The sequence below is a fragment of the Syngnathus floridae genome, chromosome 3 (assembly GCF_059516105.1).
Source record: "Syngnathus floridae isolate MCC-2025c chromosome 3, RoL_Sflo_1.0, whole genome shotgun sequence".
NCBI lineage: Eukaryota > Metazoa > Chordata > Actinopteri > Syngnathiformes > Syngnathidae > Syngnathus > Syngnathus floridae.
This window is the reverse complement of record NC_142415.1, coordinates 13,035,888-13,054,554: the sequence shown is the minus strand read 5'-3', so window position 1 is coordinate 13,054,554 and position 18,667 is coordinate 13,035,888. Positions and strand designations below refer to the sequence as shown.

Here is an 18,667-nt window from a genome sequence, read left to right as displayed (position 1 = left end):
AGCAGTAGCGCTAGTAACAAATAATTCGTCAGCAAGTTGATTTTATGCGTGACGCATATAACAACCACGTGATAAGGGCAGTCCAATGACGATATACACGATTAAATCGTTTGTTTGTCTTGTCTATCGTTTGTGTTATTTGTTATTTTAAGTCGCTTTAGACGGAAAAGCCACTCAACTAATTTCTAATTCGGCTTCCGTAGTTTAGTGACCGTTGTGGTAGTTGCTAGGCGACTAGGATTGTGTGTACTTTTTGGAAACGCCGCGTCTTGTCGCCCTGGTAAGCCATTACATGGGGGGAAAAAACAATATATCGATAATATAAAACAATTTACGTGTGGCGCTAGAGAAGGTTTGTCTTGATCCAATGGGGAAAAAAAGCTAAAATGCCAGCTCTTGGCTTCTTTGTAGTACACGATACAAAATGTCATTAAACCTACGTTTTTTACTGACATTTAGGAATTGGTTTAGAAAAAACGCTTAATGTGTCCAAATACTCTTGAGACAGTTTACATTTTGTTTGGCTTCACAAAATGCATTTAAAAAAAAAAACAAGATTACTATTTGAGTCACATTGAAACATTGTGGAAATTTTCACCCACAGGAAAAGAATAAGGCCACCAAAGATGCCTGCGAGTGACCTTTTAGCGAAGGAGGAGAAATACAAGTAAGGCCATTCTCTTTCATTATTTGAATTAGAGCTGCAACGAATGATTATTTTAATGATAAATTGATATTTAATGATGAATCAGGTGAAAAAAAACTAGCTTTAATTCCCATCCCGATATTTGAAAACAATTCAAATTGACAGTCCAGACAATAAATAAACATAAGTTAAGATTTGGTCACTCGTCAGGTTCTTAACATGGCAGAAATATTGGTCATTGTGTCAGCAGATGTTTGCAAATTGTATTTTTTGATTCAACCATAACTCTAACACATAAGTCTGCTTTCATAAAGGACTATATTGATATAAATCTAAGAATATTTTGAGGTGAGAGGCTTAAATTTGGAGAGTTGTAAATGAAACAAGATACCAAAATAATCTCACAATTGTCAGAAATAATTATCAATTAATTTGGTAAATGATTAGTTGTCGATTCATTGTCGCAGTACCTCAAATTTGAAAATTAATTTTAATATATTTTACAGAAAAACATTTACTTATATCAGCCCTTCTTTTGATTATCAAGGATGACTATAAAGTCACGTCTTAGAAATAGTATTCTGTCATTTTCACTGCTTATTTTCTTCAGGCTGCTCAATGCAAAGCTGGAGGCCAAAGCGGCAAATCTGGTAATGCAAGCAGATCAACTAAAAGTGAGTTTGTACACAAATGTAAAAAAAAAAAAAAGATGCTTATTAGTGTACTTTCACCTCCATATTGCTTTTTTATTTTTTATTTTATTCTTAGAAAGAACGAGAAGATTTTCTGTCAAAGTCTTCAAGTGCGCTCCCACTCAAGGATTTGGAGGATGAAAAAGCATCAAGGTGACCATCTTGCTGACTAGCGAGTTTGTCTTGCTTTCTGTTCCTTGCGTGGGTTCTCTAAAGCTTCCCACATTCCAAAAAACATCCACATTAGGTTAATTGAAAACTACATAGTTGTTTGGTGTAAATGTGAGTGAATAATCGTTTATCTATCTATACGTGGTCTATGATAGAGTGGCAACCAGTACACGGTCTTGCCTGCCTCTCATCCAAAGTCAGCAATAAAAATTTGATTTATTGCCAATTTCACTGATGTCTCTTACAATAGTTTCCATTCTCTTTCAGTAACACCAAAGACGGAGAAACGCCTGTGCCGAAACCTCGTAAGGTACCAAAAGAAGTTTTAATAAAGCATCTTAAAGTCCAAGTAATAATCCAACACACTAGTAGTAGAAACATACTGCTGTCTGGACCTTTAACTGGATCTCACGATTAGGTAATAAATGCTCAAACAGCAGTCCATCTACCATCATAGCAATCTCCAAATGGCAGTTATCACTTCCTCCAAAGTGAAGGTATAACAATTCATTTTACGACCTGTTCCTAGGTGGAGCCCAAAAAGTCACAAAAGTCAGAAGCACAAGAGCGTCATTCGAACCCTGCGTGAGTTACAAAACGTATGGAATGGCGACAAAAGCAATAATGATGAAAATGGTTTTATATCGACTTTTAGAGTTTGCGGGAACGCTTTAGGAGCGGCGGGAGATTCGGCTGAGTCTTTTGTGGCAATGACGATACAAAATGTGGAGGACAGGATGAACCGCTTGGTTCCTCATGACAACGTCTTCGGTGACGGAGACAACGAAGGGACGGGTACGTGTCTTCCTTTCTCCATCCTTACAATAACTAATACACAACATGGAATCTCAAAAAAGTGAGGAGATCCCATTTTATTTTGATTTTCATCATTTTTCCCCCATGTCAAATATATTTTAAGTGGCTAGGATCTGTGCCCTCTATTTGACTCTTTTATTTCTTTTCAGGCGCTTCATGTGCACAAGTCCACGCCCTGATGGCCAACATTGCGATGATGCAAGAAGAAATTGATCATCTTCTGAGTGACAGAAAAAAGAAGGTACAGAGCAGTTCAACAAAATGTCTGGGCCACCTCTCACCAGTAGGGGGCGACATTGTCACTGTGGCCGGGTCAGGATGATGAAAACGTCAAGCTGAACGCCAAAGTTAAGCAGCTAGAGGAGGAACGGATCAAGCTCCAGAGGACCGTCAACATCCAACAGACAAAGATGGACAAGCTCAAAGCGTCGGAGAGCGAGGCCGCCGTCAAATGTGACAGCCTGCAGCTGCAAGTGTCCGCTTTGCACAAGGTAAGAGAAGATCTTGAGACCATTTTCCCACTGATGGGTGCAAACAGGAAAATGGAAGAAGAGGCTAGTACAACTCATTTACTGTAACGATTGTTTGTTGTTGTAGACCGACCACCTCAGACATGCGTTTTTACCGACAGGAAATGGAGAAGCTGAACAAATCCAGCAAGCAAGGAACGGCCGCCCACAACACTGTTGAGATTCGTCTGACCAGAGCTCTAGATGAGGTGGAGCGCCTGAAGTCAGAACTCAACAAAACCAAACAGATGAACAAGGCAAGAGGGATAATTATTCAAAGACTGAATCTTAAGGGGAAACTCTTCAGTGTGCGTTTGAATGAAAATACTTTCGGGGCAAGGTTCGTCATTGTCACCTTTTGCATCAATCCAGGACAAGACCAGTGAGGAACAGCAGACTCGAGAAAATCTACTGACAGAAAACAAACTGCTAAAAAAGCAGAAAGGGGAGCTTATTGTCGGGTTAAAGAAGCAGCTCAAGCTAATCGACGTTCTTAAAAGACAAAAGGTGCCCGCCCTCCTCTACTCTCTAACTCGGGAACAATCAATCCACTTGTGTGCTAACGTTCATGTCTTTCTGTGCAGATGCATCTTGAGGCCGCCAAGTTGCTTTCTTTCACTGAGGACGAGTTCATGAAGGCCCTCGACTGGGGCAAAACATAAATATGATTAGCAAAAAGTCTGGTTGGATTTTGGAAATGTATTTTTAACATTCTTTCTCAACACAATGTCATTTTGGGACATAGTGAATGACAGAATAAAAAATACGACTTAACATTAAAACCACTGATGTCAACCCCTTCACTTGGGTCTTGTGTGTTTTTCCATATTCACAGAACTGAATTGGATGTGTATATTTTGAACAGGAGTGTCAAACATTGTCCACAGGCTGAATTGGAAAGTAAAATGAAATTATGGGTGCTAAAAGTTTAAATAATTTCGAGGCTCAGACTTGATTTGTGATTGACCGTGAGAGGAGAGAAGAGGCGGACATCCCTGACCACAATCCCTGTGACAATTCTTGCATATACATCAGAGTCAGAACACTGCGTCAGATGGACATTTCAGCGTGGGTGGTTAAAAAAGCAAATGGGGTCACTGGGGTCATCAGCTTTGTTGATAAGGCCTAAGATCAAAATTGGCCATTGGCATCTTGCACATCAGTTGAGATAGGAGACCAATTTTGTTAGGATTTTACTGTTACTTTGCAGCAAGAAAAATATCTTTGAAATATACACGTATACCATCTACTGAGATCCAGTGTAAGAGTTGTATATAAAAAAACTGCCATTAAACAATTTCACTTGTTTTTGACACTGAATACTATTCATTCAACAATATGCTAATCAGTGTACACAGTATAACTGTTTGTAAATACGTTGACCTTGTCATTAGCACTTCTCATGTTAGATATCATGCATGTGATGCGCTGTGAAAGCGGGATCACATTCAGTCCATAGGATTGTTTGAGGCTAAAGTTAAAATGGATTTAAAAAAAAAAAAAGACTTGAAAACAACTCAATCATCTCCACCATGGTCTTCAGAGTTCTCAGCTTGACGTGTCTGCAATTTTTTCTGAAATTCTTCATCAAAGTGCTTCAGGTCATCCTCACGAAGTAAACCCTGAAAAAAGGCAGAGGGACATTTGCTTGCCCAAATAAGATATGTGTATAATATTGCAGTGTAAGTGTTTCATAATGAGTGTTTCATAATGAGCTCGCTTGCGCTAATGGCACTAAGGGTGCTGGGGGGGGGGGGGGGGGGGGCAACACCAAAAAAAACCTAAAAATATAATTTTATAAATTCTAGTTATAGGTATTAACTTTTTAAATGGAAACATAATGTAAAGTAGTACAACGGGTGGGTTACCTTAGGTAGGTGTCCGAGAAGTTTTGTTGCATGTCGTTGGAGAAGCTTGACCCTCTCCTCTTCGATAATCTGCCTGCAGATGGCCACTCTCTCTTGCTCAATTGCCTCCTCTCGAGCCTTCATATCCTACGAGCGAGAAAGAGTCAGAAGGGGAAATTGATGCAAAAGTGAGTGAGCACTAAGTAGTTGATCTCCATCTTAATGTCCGGATACTAAAATGCTCAGCGCACTCGCAGAAGAATTAGCGGGTACCTTGTCGATCTCCTGCTGCCGTCGTCTGTCTTCCAGCAGCTTATCCGCTTCGCGTTTGTGCTCCATCATCTTCATGCGCCGCTTTTGGGCGTTCATTTGCTCGATGCGGTCGTCTTCCGCAAACTTGTCCATGATGGTTTTCCGGAAAATTTCCTCCTCTTCTTTCTCCGCCTGCCGACGCATCTCCTTCATGGCCATCTGCTCCTCGCAGGTCCTCTGCAACGTCAGCCTCAGCCGGATGTTCTTCTCCATGTCTTCCTGGAAGACGGGGATATATTTCCATGTGAGGTTTTGAGCTGAAAGTCCGCACTTCCCTTCAGTACTACGCCAAGTATCACTTCAATGAACGCTCCAAACTGTAGAGAAAGAAAAAAGCATGGGAAATACTCTTACAATCTCTTTCTTCCTATAGGTTTCTTCTTGTTCCTCGAGACAAAGCTCCTGGCGAATTCTCTCCATCTCATCACGCTGTGCATTCTCATTAGCCATCTTCTCTGCGAGCTGGATAAAAGCAGGGACAGTTTGTCGAGTGAGCACTAGTGACATGTTTAACCAAAAAAAAAAGAAAAGAATATCTTGATTCTATTGACCTTGTCTCTGAGGGCCTGTATTGCATCTTCTCGTGCTTTGATCTTGTCCATCCAGGCCTGCTGTGACTTCTGCTGCCTTTTTGCAAACTCCCTGATGCGTCTGTTCTCTTCCTCCATCCTTTCTTTCTCCAAACGCTGCCACTCGATCCGCTGCACCTGGAAGTCCTTGATGTGCTTCTGTGTGGCGTGCACCCTCTCCAGCTTCTTCTGGAGCTCCCTTCAACACAGAACCATTATCAGTTTTTACTTTCCGGACCCGGATTTGATAGCTCTAAACGTGACCATCCAAACTCACATCTGATCCTCTTCATAAATCTTGCGCACAATCTCATCCACCATGAACTTCTCCTTGAGGAAGTCGTCGTAGGCCGCTTGTCTCTTTTGCTCTTGCTCGACAAGCTGCAGGTTGAGCTCGTGCTGGTAGCGGAGCTGTTCCTCTTGTTTCTTCTGCTCCTGCTCCTCCTCTTGAACGGTCGCCTTGTCATACAGGATCTTGATCTTGTCGTCTATCGCCGCCTCTTCACGCTAAGGCCAGAGAGGAGACATGGACAGTGCAGGGGATAACTATTTGTTTTGGGGGGGATACCGTTCAAGGTGCGGACGATGACGTCACCATTGTCTCTAACTTCATAGCTTCATGCTCTGCCATCTGCGCCAACTGCTCCTTGCTCACGTAGGCCAACTTCAACTTGGACTCTAATTCTCTGAGCTCAATGCTGAGAGGGTGATAGAAGAAATGATTCAAAATGAGCCACAAAAAAAGAAGGTCAAAATATAAGAACACCAATTTGTAATTTTACAAGAATAAAGTCAGAGAATGCATTTGGGCAGCCATTACTTCGCATTCCACTAGAGGGTGCCCAAGTACAATAGTTTCTAATAAAACCATTAAATTGAAAGGAGACGTACTCTCTCCCCCTCAAAAAAGAGAGATTGAACCAAAAATGAAATATTTGCCAAATCTGATGACAGCATTCACGTCTTAAGTTTTGGTGAGTAGTGTAGTACCTGTTCTCTCTAATATGCTGCCTGATCTTGCCATCTCTCAGCTTCTCATTGTTGATGCGGGACAGCTCTTTAGCCAGCTTCTCGTCTTGGAGATATTTTTTCTCCCTCAACATTTTCTCGGTGTGGGCCTGCAAGTTGGTTAGGGAGTGGCAGTGAGAGGTGATCACCCAGAGGGGTTGGTAGGTTTAAAAGTCCCTCTAAAGTCAAAATACAACATCTTGTAATTTAACACACAACAAAGAGTTTTGTTGAGACCCCGGCCAAATTCAAATGATGATTTTATTAAAACCACACCCTGCTCAACTATCAGTGAAATAAATCTGGAAAATGGATGCTATTTCATCTATATGAAATCTCTGAATTCTCTCTCCAGAGATGGACAGACAAATAGATGGAGTGATTCAGCACAGCGAAAACACACCTTCAACATGATGTTCTCCAGCTCTCTTTCTTTCTGTTCCTCCTGCACCTGCCTTAAGAACCTTTTCTTGTCCACATTGTCCTCCTCCTGTATAGCTGCCACCATTTTCCGGTCACGGTCTATTCGCAGGGCATCCACATGCTTCTGCTCTTCGAGGGCGCGCCGTTGCGCCACCATCCGATACTGCTGACTGCGGCACAGGTGACGACTCTTGACAAAGCAGAAAAGATAACAAGCACGCTTATGGAAAGCCTTGGAGTATTTATGATGCATATACTAATACTAGTAATAAAAAAAGGGGGCCTTTTGGTTTTACTTTTAGGGTCCAGAAGGCTCGCCAAATGTGGTGTGCAGTAGTTTCTAGTAGTACAATATGAATGTCTTACTAAGAAGACAACACTAGTTGCACAGCATTTTCTTACTTTCTACTATTTTATGACATTTTTTGCACACTCCTGAGACAGTTTTGGCATACTAGTGACACAACTCCATCGTACAAGTGAAGCCAAAATACAATTGAACATTGTGAAGGACACTTGTGCATGATGGCCGCCTGTAAGTTGGACCTACTGTTACTAGTGGTGCAAAAACTTAACAAACCAATCAAAAACCCTTTGACTTGTGTACTAGTAAAGCACACTAGTATTAACAAATGTCTTGAAATAATAGTAGTTTTGCCTCACTAGTAACATATTGTTGTCCAACTAGAACTAGTACTATGCCTAGATAAGTGAGGACAAAGTGGTTACATGCGCGCGCATCTGTAGAACACATACCATCTTTGACGTCCTTTATGCAGTGTTCAGTTCCAGTACCTTGGCACGTGCCGCCTTTGCTTCGAGAAATCTTAAAAACAACAAAACGAGTTCATGCAAAAAGCAGCGTCAACAACGATTCATGTTATGTAGCCTTTCTTTTCAACTGAGCTAGTACCGTGTCGGAGTAAAGCTTTCAACTCGTTTGAAGCGTTTCGACGACGTTTCTGCAAATGTTTGTGGATGTTTCCATGGGAACCGCTGGTTAGTTATTGCGTCACATCCGGTAACTCCGGACTGTCCGCAAGATAGAATTACGCGTTGAAACCAGCCCTCCAAATTACATTCAACAATGGTGTCAAAATGTTGCACGTATACATTTTCATTACTAAAATTAAAATTTAACTAAAATTTATTTTAGTTTGGAACCAAGGCTTTTTCATGATTGTATTTGTGGGCGTGGCTTCGTTTAATACCTGCCCCATGGAACCAATTTGAGCATTTATTTTATATCTAGTTTAAAATGCATATACTGGCTATTCCTCACACTACTACTAGTACTACGTGGGCCTACTAGTTATGTGTCACACACTAGTTTAGACAACCATACTATCAAGAAAACAGTACTTTAACTAATAAATTCTATGAGAACAGTTGTGCATCAGATTTATCATGCTTCTTCAGCTACATTTTTTTTTTTTATATTTTAACTTCAGATTTGAGTTAAACTTTTTCTTGGAATGTGGAAAAGAACCAAAACCAATGTATAAATTCAGCATCTAACTTTTTGGGTTCATGGCCAAAGTATAGAATTATATAGTCAATGTTGAGATCTTAAGTCAGCATTTCATGAAGCAGCAAAGATTCCAAGCGTGAAGACAGCAAATGTTGATTTTTCTTCAGGGTTTGTTAACGTTTGCAATTACTGTTCACCAAGTTTGCTTCGTCATAGATGTTTTTGCAGCTGCTGACAAAAAAACAAAACAACTACCTTCTACTACTTTTACAAACTGTTGCAATCATTCGTCACTCAATATAGGCCTTAATGTCGGGTCATGAATGATTCGGCTTCAAATATAGTGCCTTCTTGTGGCCTATTTTAAAGACATTTATTTCTTATGTTTTTCAGGTCAAATGCAATTAAAATAAAACAAATGGCCCATCTTGGTACATGACATCCAAAGTATTGTAGTAAAGATATTTACATATTAAATACAAGTGTTCTGTACACAAAAAGGTGCACCGGATGGATCATCGCGCAGCTTACCAACGGGAACTAATGATATTTCCAAATGTACCCATAAGAGGTTAACAGCACCCATTTTCATTTCATATCATACATGATGGCTGGACATTTGGAGTGATTTATGTTTAAATAGATGACAAAGACTGAAATAATTTTCTATGGGGAACACCTGAAAGGTTTTAGAACTATGAAAAACGTTCATAGTGATTGGCATTGTTCGTTCCGCCGTTTGTTGATCAATCAGGGATCGAATCAGGGAAATGATCCTCAATGACGTTTTCGCTCGGAGAATCTTCAGCAGCTGAGGACACAAACTGTGTCACGTTTCCGCTGACAGAATCTTCAGCAACTGGTGGCAACACGGGCAAAGATTGAAGTTGTTCAACACTCGTGTGAGGTAAGTGTTGTATCTTGATTTGTACAGGTTCTGAGGTTGTTTCTGTCTGTGAGGATTCCAAAACGGGGATTGGCTGTGAAAAAGCAAAAAAAAAAAAAACATCCATCATCTAGTGTCACTATCAATAAAACAATGACCATGTTGGCTTGAGTGTGGAGGCTACAAACGAGGTGAGTAAGGCTGCAACTAACGATTATTTTTAGTGACGTTCCAGTACTGACACCAGCCTTATTTCCAGGTATAGAATAGTTGTGAAGGCTGCCGATTTCAGCGACCAATACCTGAAGGCAAAAAAAATGATAATCTGACGTTGAATAAAACCTCATCACCAATTCATTGTGCGACAATTACAAGCACATAAAAGAAATTTGGGGGCAAAATATGTTGTGAGCACCTAAGAAAAATTTTTATGCATCGTCTGCCAACCCGAAGAGCATACAATATGAGAGGTAGAAGAAAAATGTTGCATTTGAGGTTCTTTTTTTTTTTTCCAGCTTCAGAAGAAAAAGTGCCTTTGAACATTGTTATACTGTCTATGTCTTTAATATTTGTTATTTGAAGGAATATCGCTGCCAAATTGATGCTAATGTATCTCTAGCATGTCAATAGGATTTTTCATTGACATGAGCATTAGTACTGGCGATGTATTTTTTAATGAAGATGACTTGTACGTAAATATACAATGCATGTAAATATTTTTGTTGTGATTAGTTTGACAGTAAATATCAGTAGATACCTTCGAAGAGTCATCGGACGTTTCTGCGTTGTTTTGGATTTGGATTAACAGTTTGTCCTGTCTCAGGCAGACAATATTCCCCCCTGGTCGAGTTTCCTTCAGCTTTGGGAGTAACTCCTTCCTTTTCAGTCGGACGGCATCACTGTAGTCCTGGCTTGAGTCAAAAAGCCAAAATAACAAATATTTAGACCTATTTTCATCTTGGCACAAATATTGAATTTGAACTGTCGTGTTTCCTACTCACACTCCAGCTTCGCCTTGGACGACTGTTGGGTTAAAAATAGAAGACTTTTAAGAGAAGTGCAACAACACAAAACGTGACGTCCCAATCTGAAAAACTCACCTTTCTCCTCAATGACTTTGCATACATGATTTGGTCTGTCATTTAAATGTTTGCTCATCACATCACCGCCTGATGCATCCACCAGGATGTCGCAGTTGAGACACACCAGTGTTAATCTAAAAGAAAAGTGTCAATGCATCAGATGTGAAACAACATTAAATCATTCATTGCCACCAACCTAAAAAAAAAAAAAACAACCTCAGGCTATTTCGTTTTAGGACAGTGTTGCAGAACAATTTTTTTTCTAGCCTTTTACATTTATTTTTAAAATCACCAGTAGAACTTAACGGAATGTGGAAGAGAAACATGTCGAGCAGAGCACTGATTTTGCCGCTATTATTTGGTTGGAATCCAGCTGACTATAAACATCCACTGAGTACATAAGAAAGCAATAAAGAGTGTCAATTCAAATTAGGAAACCTACTTTACAGCAGATGACTGTTTCCTTTGATCAACTTTGGAAAACCTGCTCTTGTTGATTGTGCTATGAAATCTGGACAAAGAGCAAAAAAGACAAGACTTATTATTAACCCACGCACACTGGAACAAACTGCCTAAAATAATGGTTAGAAAGGTAACCTTATCATGTGATTTCCAATGGCAACTTTGCAACTTGTCCGGTAATTGCACGCGCCACAATCAGACGACAACAGGAAGTGGGAAGAGAAGTCGTCGATTTTGTTGTTGCACTCGATGCAGGTGTGGCAACTTCCATTCGTACTGAAATTTGGAAATGAGCAATTGATAGCGGCATTCTCTTTTTTCTTCTGAATTGTCCTGATTTTTCCAGCTTCGTAAGTGATTCGTTTGGTTTTGACCAAACCGACATGCGGTTTGATTTTTGGACTGCTGCTTAACGTTTCGGACGATAAAATAAAAGAGGATCGATCCGCTGAATTTGCCATGCCGGCCATTTTGCCGCTCAGGGAAGCTCGAATAGTCACCTGTGGAAGTAAAACAAGAGAAAATGAATGTAAGGGGGACACTTTTCCAGAGCGGGTGGGGACGGCGGTCCCACCTTTGTGCCAGCGGGCAGGCCCTCCAGAACTGAAGGCTTTCTAAAAGTCTTGTGGACTTGAGTCCTGTGCTCCATTCGGTCTTTGTGGGTGAGGAAATTCAGTCGACATTTTCCACAGCGATGGATGCCTTTTTTCTGAAACCCAAACCAGATTGTACGCAATGTAAACCGTTGATCATTGTTGCTAAACTTTCTTTCGAAACGTTTTGTTAAATTACTGTAGTATTTTGAACAGCAAATGAAGTGACGCGATTCTCCGGTGCAAATAAATGGAATCAAATTACTTTTGAAAAGTAAAATGTGCGCCATGGTTCAGTGAAGAATGGTATACACAGCCCTCAACTATTGTCATAGGTCACATTCTGAAATGCTCCATTGCTTTATTTGAAAGCATCATTGGAAGGCAGCATCTTACCTGATGTTTCATGAAGTGATGCATGTAACTCTGGCTATTTCTCAGAATCCGGAGACAAAAAGGACACAGCAGGTCTTTTGTGTTCACGTGGACACTTCGGAAATGTGTCTCCAAGTCCGAGAAAAAGGAGGACCTGTAATTGCACACCTGTACGGAAGAGAAAGCCGTGATTTAATCTGCATTGAGATTTGCAACATGTTTTGAGTCAGCAGACCTGGCAGACGTAGGGCATCTCCCCGGGCTTGTGGTTGTCTTTCATGTGCTCCAAGAGCACTTGCTCTGACTCGAACGCCAGCTCACATATCTTGCAATTTGCTAAAAAGAAGGACATAATAGTAAAAAGTGAAACTCGAGCTGATGCAGCAGAGCTGGAGGCCTCAGTGTAACATACTGGACGACTCTATGGGGCTGTGAGCGCTCTCGATGTGGCACTGCAGCTGGAATGGAGTCATGTACTGACGGTAGCAATGCTGGCAAGTTGTGTGGCTCTCCCATGATTCGTTGTTCTGCTTCTCCAGCTCTAGGTGGTGCTTCATGTGGTTCATAAACCTGGAACAGATGAATGGACACACTAATCACTTGAATCTGGGAAGCAGTTGGGTCAGAATAAAGTCTAGAGAGGGTGGTAGAATCTCAAAATGGCTCTCGCGGAAATGAATGAAAATGGTTGAATAAATCTGATTAATTAGACAATTACTTGTTGTTCTGCCTAATGATGCAGTGGCGCTAGAGGCATCCGCAACTATGTGCCACGAGTGCCTGATGAAGTGAGGCCCATTGTTCAGACTGCTTTCTGCTACTTCAGCTCCCCTACTGTAATCTCTTGTGTGAGTGAACTTTGACTCCTGCAGCGAGAGGGCAAGTGGGGTACGCATGTGCTCCATTAAAAACTGCTTACAGAGAGCTTTTTTAAAAGCATTTCCAACGCAATTAATCAACGGAATGATTCATTCGCTGCTCATTTTTCAGCTTTCGACTCACGGGGGTTAAGAGTCTACTAGTCTGCTCGACATTTTGTATTTTAAACGGCTACATGTTTTTAATCCTTATCTACAGTCCATTAAAGAAAAAGCACGGAGTGAGGTGCAGAAACATTTTGCTTAGAATCAACGCAAGTCTCAAGATTTCATGTTGATTATGAACATACCTGATGTTGCTCTTGAGAACTTTGAAGCAGCTTTGACACTTGAAAGTGACACTGCTCTTCTGCACAGATTCCTTGAGAGGATCCCCCTCAAATCTGCCGTAGTAGAATTCTGACACCAGCATGATGCGTTTATGCGTGATAACGTTATCGGATAGCGGCGTGCTAACTTCCACTTTAGCCTGGCAACTCTGAAACAAGAGATTTAGACATGAAAATCCACAAGGCAACAAAATGAAACACTAGCTAACAAAATACACATACATACAGTCATATGATGATTCAATGCCTCCTGCTGAAGAAATTCTTCTTTACAATTGGGGCATTTTTTCTTTATGTCACCATTTGCCACTGGTTTGCTCACATTTGCTTGGCCTAAAGGTACACCAAAGCATAGGAACAACTCGAGTAAGCATTTCCACAATATATTTTTGTTAGTCGTCAGGATTATGCAAACCTTTATTGCAAAATACACAATATAACAGAGGTTAATTTTAGCTGGCAATAAAAGTTATAAAACTTACTACTTACCGACATCTAATTTGATTTTTTTCGCAGCCGTTTCAATTTGCTGAGCTGGCAACACCCGCCTCATTGTCTCTGTGAGGCACCCAAAAACAGGACAAGAAAAACCAGACTGATTCACGTGTTCTCAAATATGCGCGATGCCTTCTAAGAGCGCACCTTTGCTTAAGCTGTTCGCTTGGACAGGCAAGGTAATGGGCTGCAGCGTGGTGGCCTGGCTGACTTGTAGCAGGTGCGGTTTGGCCGTATAAACAGTAGGGTTCTGCACATTGGCCAACGTCACCACGTTGTTTCGGATCTGCTGCACGTGAGGCCGGTGGACAACGCCGGGTATCGCAGTTGTTACTGGGGTGACCCGCTGGATAAGCTGCTGCGGCTGAGTGGCTGGAATACAGAACATACAAACTTTGAAAAGTGCCTTCAAAACCACAACAAAAGATTCACACCATCCCCTTTAATATTAAAAACACTACAAAGTGAATTCAGAGATCTGTTGCTTGGTGCCTATTTGAATGTAATTGTTCAATAAAGATTGAAAACGAAATAGTAGCACAATTTTTAAGATGCAGTATAGCGTTTTTCACCATTCCAGTTGCCCTAATTTTAAGATAACTAATTTTAACATTAAAAAAAAAACTCCAACATGACAGCCACCATGTGGACAGGGATTTCACGTTTATGTGTCCGCTTTAGCATTACTGCCTTGTTATTGTTGTATGGAAAAGCCCCATGTTAGAGTCTATAAACGGTCATATTTGTGCAGCCAAAAGTGACGTTTTGTGGAGGCATAAGAAAGAAGCTAGACTAGCCATACAGTTGAGCAGGGCGTGGTTTCAACATATTTTAACAGACACCCCCACAGCATCTCAGAGTGGAGACAATGGCTGTTGATCTTATCTCTGGTGTTCTTCCAAACCTGGAGCACAGTTTTTACTTAACAAGAACATTTAGTATTTCTGATGACATGCAACTCAACGTTACCTGGTACAATGGCAAATTTGGTCCCAGGAGGATACTGATTCCCAAGAGTGGCAATGAGGTTGTTGTTGCTGGTTAACTGTGAGGTTACGATGAAGCCCTTGGATTAAAACACATCAATATGTAGCATATCATTTACTCAAGTCACATGGAAGAGGAAAAAAAGAAAGTAAAATGGTTTAAATGACAATACCTGATCATTAACAATAACGGGCTGTGGAGTCAGTGTCGTGAAACTGCCTGCAGGAGTACTGATGGCATTTCCAGCTATTTTCAGAGGTAACATTATAGAAGAGGAGGCGAGGGCTGGCGCAGGAGCGAGAGCAGGAGCAAGAGTTGTAGCAGGAACTGTAGCAGGGGCAGGAACTGGAAATGGCGCAGAGTTGACCACTTGCTTCTTTACATTGATTTTGAGAGGAGGTGTAAAGACAGATTGAACCACTTTTTCTTTTTTTGCTGGAAAACAGGTTTAAAACAGGATCACATATGGACATCTGATATTAGGTGCAACAACCAAAATAATTGCTTGGGACAAATATATTGCAATATCAATTAGGAAATCTCTACGTGACCAAACAAGTCAAGTGCTGGAGTGCATCAAATTGGTATCGCTGTCATGAAAATATGTGCAAACAGTAATTCTCATAATAATAGTAAAAGTACATACAAACTACTCCAACAAAAATGGGCTCGTCATCATCGTCGGCATCCTGAATCAACACCTCAGGAGCTGCTTTCTGCCAGGGCTCCAGCTCTTCTTCCTCACACTCCATAAAGAGTTCTGACATTTTGGACCTATAATACAAACCGCATTTACATTAAAGCAAACTATTATCTGTATAGCACCGTAAATACATTCCGATTCACACATACACAATGCATTTTAAGTGGCATTGTAGACTTGCAGGGGTGTCAAACTCATTTTTGTCACAGGCCGCATCGTAGTCATAGTTTGAAGCCACCCCCCCCCAACAATGCATATTTTCCCCATCATGCTGGGTCTCATTCCCTCCATCCGTGCCGCTCTTTGTCTTCTTATTCAGGGACTGTGAAAATCTTTAGGTGTAAGGCCAGCTTTAGGTATATCTGAAGGTGTGACCCAAAACATGAGTTTTGCCATCGGTTTCACTTCAAAATCAGAAGTAACGGATCGTTTTCTGCCTCTTGGTAGGACCCTGCATGATGTTTACAAACATTATGAAATGGTATGATGAAGTAAACACCAACTCAAGTTTTAATCATTGTTTCATGGCCAGTCAGCGCTGTTGTATTACAAACACTAGAAAAAGGTCCATTAGCAAAACGCCCTTTGGCAAGACAATCTTAATCCACCCAAATCACAACCTAAAGCAGTGAAATACAGCCGCAAACAACAATAAACTATGTAATTTAGAGGGCTGCGAACAAGAAAACAACTTGTTGAAATATTTCGACTATTGATACATGTAAAATGTTTCAACGATCTGTTCATGTATTCGCACAAAGCTTCCGTCCAAGATGGCGGCGGAATTGACGACGGGTGCGGGGTGGCCGTAACCACATTGCAAGTAAATTGTTTCAATAAAATAAAATAAAATAACTGCTCACTAATTTTATTTGATGACAAATATGTGTCAGTATAAATGTGGTACATTGCCATACACAAAATAAACGACATACCGTGATAATGTAAACACAAATTTGGGATTTAAAGACAACACACGGCATGGGATTATTTTAGTTGACAATACAGCCCGAGTGAACATGTTTTTCAAATGCATCTTAAAATACAAGAATTAAAGAAAACACGTGCACGAGTAAGCATTTTAAAATGTTAGCGTCAAGTTCTACTGCAGCAAGTAATGCTAACTTGCTAGTAAGGTGGTGTGTTGTTTTTTTTACCCTGCCTTTCCCCCCCTCCCAACAATTTCTGGTACAACAATTTACAACAATTCCACGGCTTTGGTGCATTAATTCAATCATTCAGCCCGCATTGCTTGTTGTGCTCGTCGCAGGAGAACCTTTAGCTAGCATTAGCTTGTTGTCATTGTCTGATATGGATGCTGGAATAAGCTGCATTGTGCAGTGAACGTTTTCATGGAGCACCGAGAGAGCTTTCTGCTTACCTCTCTACCAGCCAATTCAAATGATGAATCACCAGCGTCGCTTTGGTAATTGGATGTGGACGTTGTCTTGCAGATCCTGCCTACTTTTTTTTTTTACCAGCAGTGGAAATGGTGCCCTGTATGTGAGCCGAGCGCGGCGGAAACACTCGATGCGCCTCTGGACCAATCATGGCGAGTTCCTCGGGAAGAGCAGGATGTACTAGCGCCCCCTGAATTAAAAAAAAAAAAAAAAAAACTCGAAGGATAAATGGAAAGCCTGCGAGCATTTAATGGCTGTCTTTGATATCCAGTTTTCTTTACTTTCCATGATCTTTGTCCTCACCAGTAGGGCAACCTTGGCATACTACGAGTACAGTCAGGTTACTTTTCCCCCACTATTGGTACTCGTGCCGTATAAATAGCAACGTTTCCCACAATCCCTTGCGGTCAACCATATTGTCAGTCAATCAGCAATGCTCGTGTAAGCATTTATATTATTAGTTATTGTTATCACAAATCTACTTTTCTAAATAGCAGCATGGTGCGTTGCTGTGTGAAAACATACTGTCCATTGTTCTGGCCGGGTTTGCTGGGTTCTGTGCAAATTTTGGTGGTGTCCTGTAAAGGAAAATGTGCTTTTGGTAGTTTGCAAACATATTTTTAAGGTTGTGTTAAACTTATAATCATATTCATATCTAGTATTGGAGTGCTCGTGTGGATTGGTGGGGGCCGAGGAATGTGCAGGCAAACTGCATGAACTTGTTTTCTTCGAAGTGTTGTGGAATAGGCCCGGATAGGGAGTACCGGAGGAGACCATCTCAAGGTCGGTGAAGGAACGAGAACAACAGCACGTCTATGAGACCGGCCTTCGAGGGGAAAACCCAACCGTCTGACCTCAGCGACACCTGGACTGGGGAGGAGATGGCCGTCGACCAATCATCTCACAATATTTTGCATGCTTTAATATTCATATTGTGTTTCTTTAAAACTGGGCAACCCGGAAGAATGTGTCGTCTTTTGGTGGTCACAAAAACGCACGAGTTTTAGTGTGAGGGACCCGGGACCCAGGCCTGTATTAGTGCGCTTTGTCAGGAATAAATAATTGGTAAATTTGGTCTAATTGATCTACTGGTCTTCTCTTTGACAGAACGAACTCGCAAAATTGTTAGGTGCGCCAGTGTGTGGATTAGGACATTGCAATTTATGTGTTAAGTGTTGATCGCAATTTGGAGTCAGATCAATAACTAAAATCCGTAACCTAACACCTGTTACGGCTCTCATGAGCGGGCCCCTGTGTAAAAGACAATGTCAAAATGATCTGCATTCACACAGAGCTGCAAAAGTATCCGTAGATCTACAGACTTACAAGCAATACTTTCACAGGTTATTTTTAGATGTGTTACTTGGCAAAATTTCGAGCACAATCATTTGTGCCAACACAAATCACTAACTAGATATGAGACTGAATAACAAAAATAATCTAACATGCATTGAGGTTTAATGACTACATATCGAGGGTAAACAATCGGATGGAACTTTTGGCTTTGCATTTGTCCAACAGGTGGCAGTCTAGAATTATTAATACCGATACGTATTCTTGGGTAGCTGTAGATTCCATTTTTATGGGGAATTTGCGCCACCTTGTGGAGACGTAAGGGGCCTTCAAGGATTTTGCTTATAAACGTTGGCGTGAAAGGTAAGCAGTGTCAAAGGTCGTTATTAAATCTGTTTCCTTAATTATATATTTTTATAAGTTGGTTGGGGGGAGAGGCAAAGTTAGGGTGAGCCACTGGTGAGCAGAAGCTGTTTAAAGAGCCGGACTATCATAGGTACATTTGAACTTAATAAGGCTTATGTAGTGTATAATGAATGCATGTTTTACAAGACCATTTGTTTGGTAAAATTACCATAGTTTCTTTTTGTAATTGATATTTGATTAGGTGAAACAGGCCAAAATCAAATGACATTTCCTGATGTCTCCCTTGTCATTCAAGGTTAACTCAAACTTTAGTTTGGGTTCTAAGGTGTATTTTATACCGGGAAATATTTAACT

At 40.9% G+C, this 18,667-nt stretch overlaps 3 protein-coding genes and 1 long non-coding RNA gene across 6 annotated transcripts; 2 read left to right on the top strand and 2 right to left on the bottom strand.

Annotated features, from left to right (window-relative positions):
• Window positions 1–92: 92 nt before the first annotated feature.
• On the top strand, window positions 93–3,637 carry tex9 (testis expressed 9). Its single transcript, XM_088371936.1, has 12 exons — window positions 93–280; window positions 605–667; window positions 1,257–1,320; window positions 1,415–1,491; window positions 1,777–1,819; window positions 2,039–2,094; window positions 2,165–2,304; window positions 2,475–2,566; window positions 2,643–2,816; window positions 2,957–3,091; window positions 3,207–3,341; window positions 3,419–3,637. Exons 2-12 carry the CDS (start codon window positions 627–629, stop codon window positions 3,494–3,496), a joined length of 1,035 nt encoding a protein of 344 aa, XP_088228062.1. The 5' UTR covers window positions 93–280; window positions 605–626; the 3' UTR covers window positions 3,497–3,637.
• Window positions 3,638–4,009: 372 nt separating this feature from the next.
• On the bottom strand, window positions 4,010–7,988 carry mns1 (meiosis-specific nuclear structural 1). Its single transcript, XM_088371935.1, has 11 exons — window positions 7,907–7,988; window positions 7,750–7,819; window positions 6,974–7,183; window positions 6,553–6,680; window positions 6,158–6,260; window positions 5,840–6,069; window positions 5,545–5,761; window positions 5,348–5,455; window positions 4,955–5,212; window positions 4,703–4,828; window positions 4,010–4,456 (listed from the first exon to the last, which is right to left on the bottom strand). The coding sequence occupies exons 2-11, from the start codon at window positions 7,750–7,752 to the stop codon at window positions 4,352–4,354; spliced, it is 1,488 nt and encodes a 495-aa protein (XP_088228061.1). The 5' UTR covers window positions 7,753–7,819; window positions 7,907–7,988; the 3' UTR covers window positions 4,010–4,351.
• An 815-nt stretch (window positions 7,989–8,803) lies between these two features.
• znf280d (zinc finger protein 280D) lies at window positions 8,804–17,054 on the bottom strand. 3 transcript variants are annotated; one of them, XM_088371902.1, is made up of 20 exons: window positions 16,936–17,054; window positions 16,636–16,844; window positions 15,198–15,325; window positions 14,724–14,986; window positions 14,534–14,630; window positions 13,712–13,936; window positions 13,559–13,627; window positions 13,296–13,402; window positions 13,031–13,218; window positions 12,275–12,432; window positions 12,098–12,198; window positions 11,884–12,030; window positions 11,469–11,603; window positions 11,030–11,394; window positions 10,875–10,943; window positions 10,451–10,566; window positions 10,352–10,373; window positions 10,108–10,261; window positions 9,563–9,652; window positions 8,804–9,444 (listed from the first exon to the last, which is right to left on the bottom strand). In XM_088371902.1, the coding sequence occupies exons 3-20, from the start codon at window positions 15,316–15,318 to the stop codon at window positions 9,211–9,213; spliced, it is 2,661 nt and encodes an 886-aa protein (XP_088228028.1). In that variant the 5' UTR covers window positions 15,319–15,325; window positions 16,636–16,844; window positions 16,936–17,054; the 3' UTR covers window positions 8,804–9,210. The 3 variants fall into 3 exon arrangements, with proteins under 3 accessions (XP_088228028.1, XP_088228030.1, XP_088228029.1); XM_088371904.1 differs by having other exon boundaries at window positions 14,724–14,896; XM_088371903.1 differs by lacking the exon at window positions 9,563–9,652.
• LOC148400605 (uncharacterized) lies at window positions 16,646–17,734 on the top strand. The gene is made up of 2 exons (XR_015857714.1): window positions 16,646–17,095; window positions 17,389–17,734. It is a non-coding gene; the product is annotated as an uncharacterized LOC148400605 (long non-coding RNA).
• Window positions 17,735–18,667: the final 933 nt, after the last annotated feature.

What these genes read in the sequence shown, in the direction of transcription:
- tex9 (XM_088371936.1), top strand. Translation starts at nt 627, where the DNA reads ATGCCTGCGAGTGACCTTTTAGCGAAGGAGGAGAAATACAA. An exon ending in GAGCGTCATTCGAACCCTGC is followed by an intron (nt 2,095 to 2,164) that starts GTGAGTTACAAA and finishes ATCGACTTTTAG; the next exon opens with AGTTTGCGGGAACGCTTTAG. An exon ending in CGGAGACAACGAAGGGACGG is followed by an intron (nt 2,305 to 2,474) that starts GTACGTGTCTTC and finishes ATTTCTTTTCAG; the next exon opens with GCGCTTCATGTGCACAAGTC.
- mns1 (XM_088371935.1), bottom strand. An exon ending in CAGCATATTAGAGAGAACAG is followed by an intron (nt 6,261 to 6,552) that starts GTACTACACTAC and finishes TCACCCTCTCAG; the next exon opens with CATTGAGCTCAGAGAATTAG. An exon ending in TACAGGCCCTCAGAGACAAG is followed by an intron (nt 5,456 to 5,544) that starts GTCAATAGAATC and finishes GCTTTTATCCAG; the next exon opens with CTCGCAGAGAAGATGGCTAA.
- znf280d (XM_088371902.1), bottom strand. Translation starts at nt 15,318, where the DNA reads ATGTCAGAACTCTTTATGGAGTGTGAGGAAGAAGAGCTGGAGCCCTGG. An exon ending in AGCGAACAGCTTAAGCAAAG is followed by an intron (nt 13,628 to 13,711) that starts GTGCGCTCTTAG and finishes GGTGCCTCACAG; the next exon opens with AGACAATGAGGCGGGTGTTG. An exon ending in AAACAGTCATCTGCTGTAAA is followed by an intron (nt 10,567 to 10,874) that starts GTAGGTTTCCTA and finishes CTTTTCTTTTAG; the next exon opens with ATTAACACTGGTGTGTCTCA.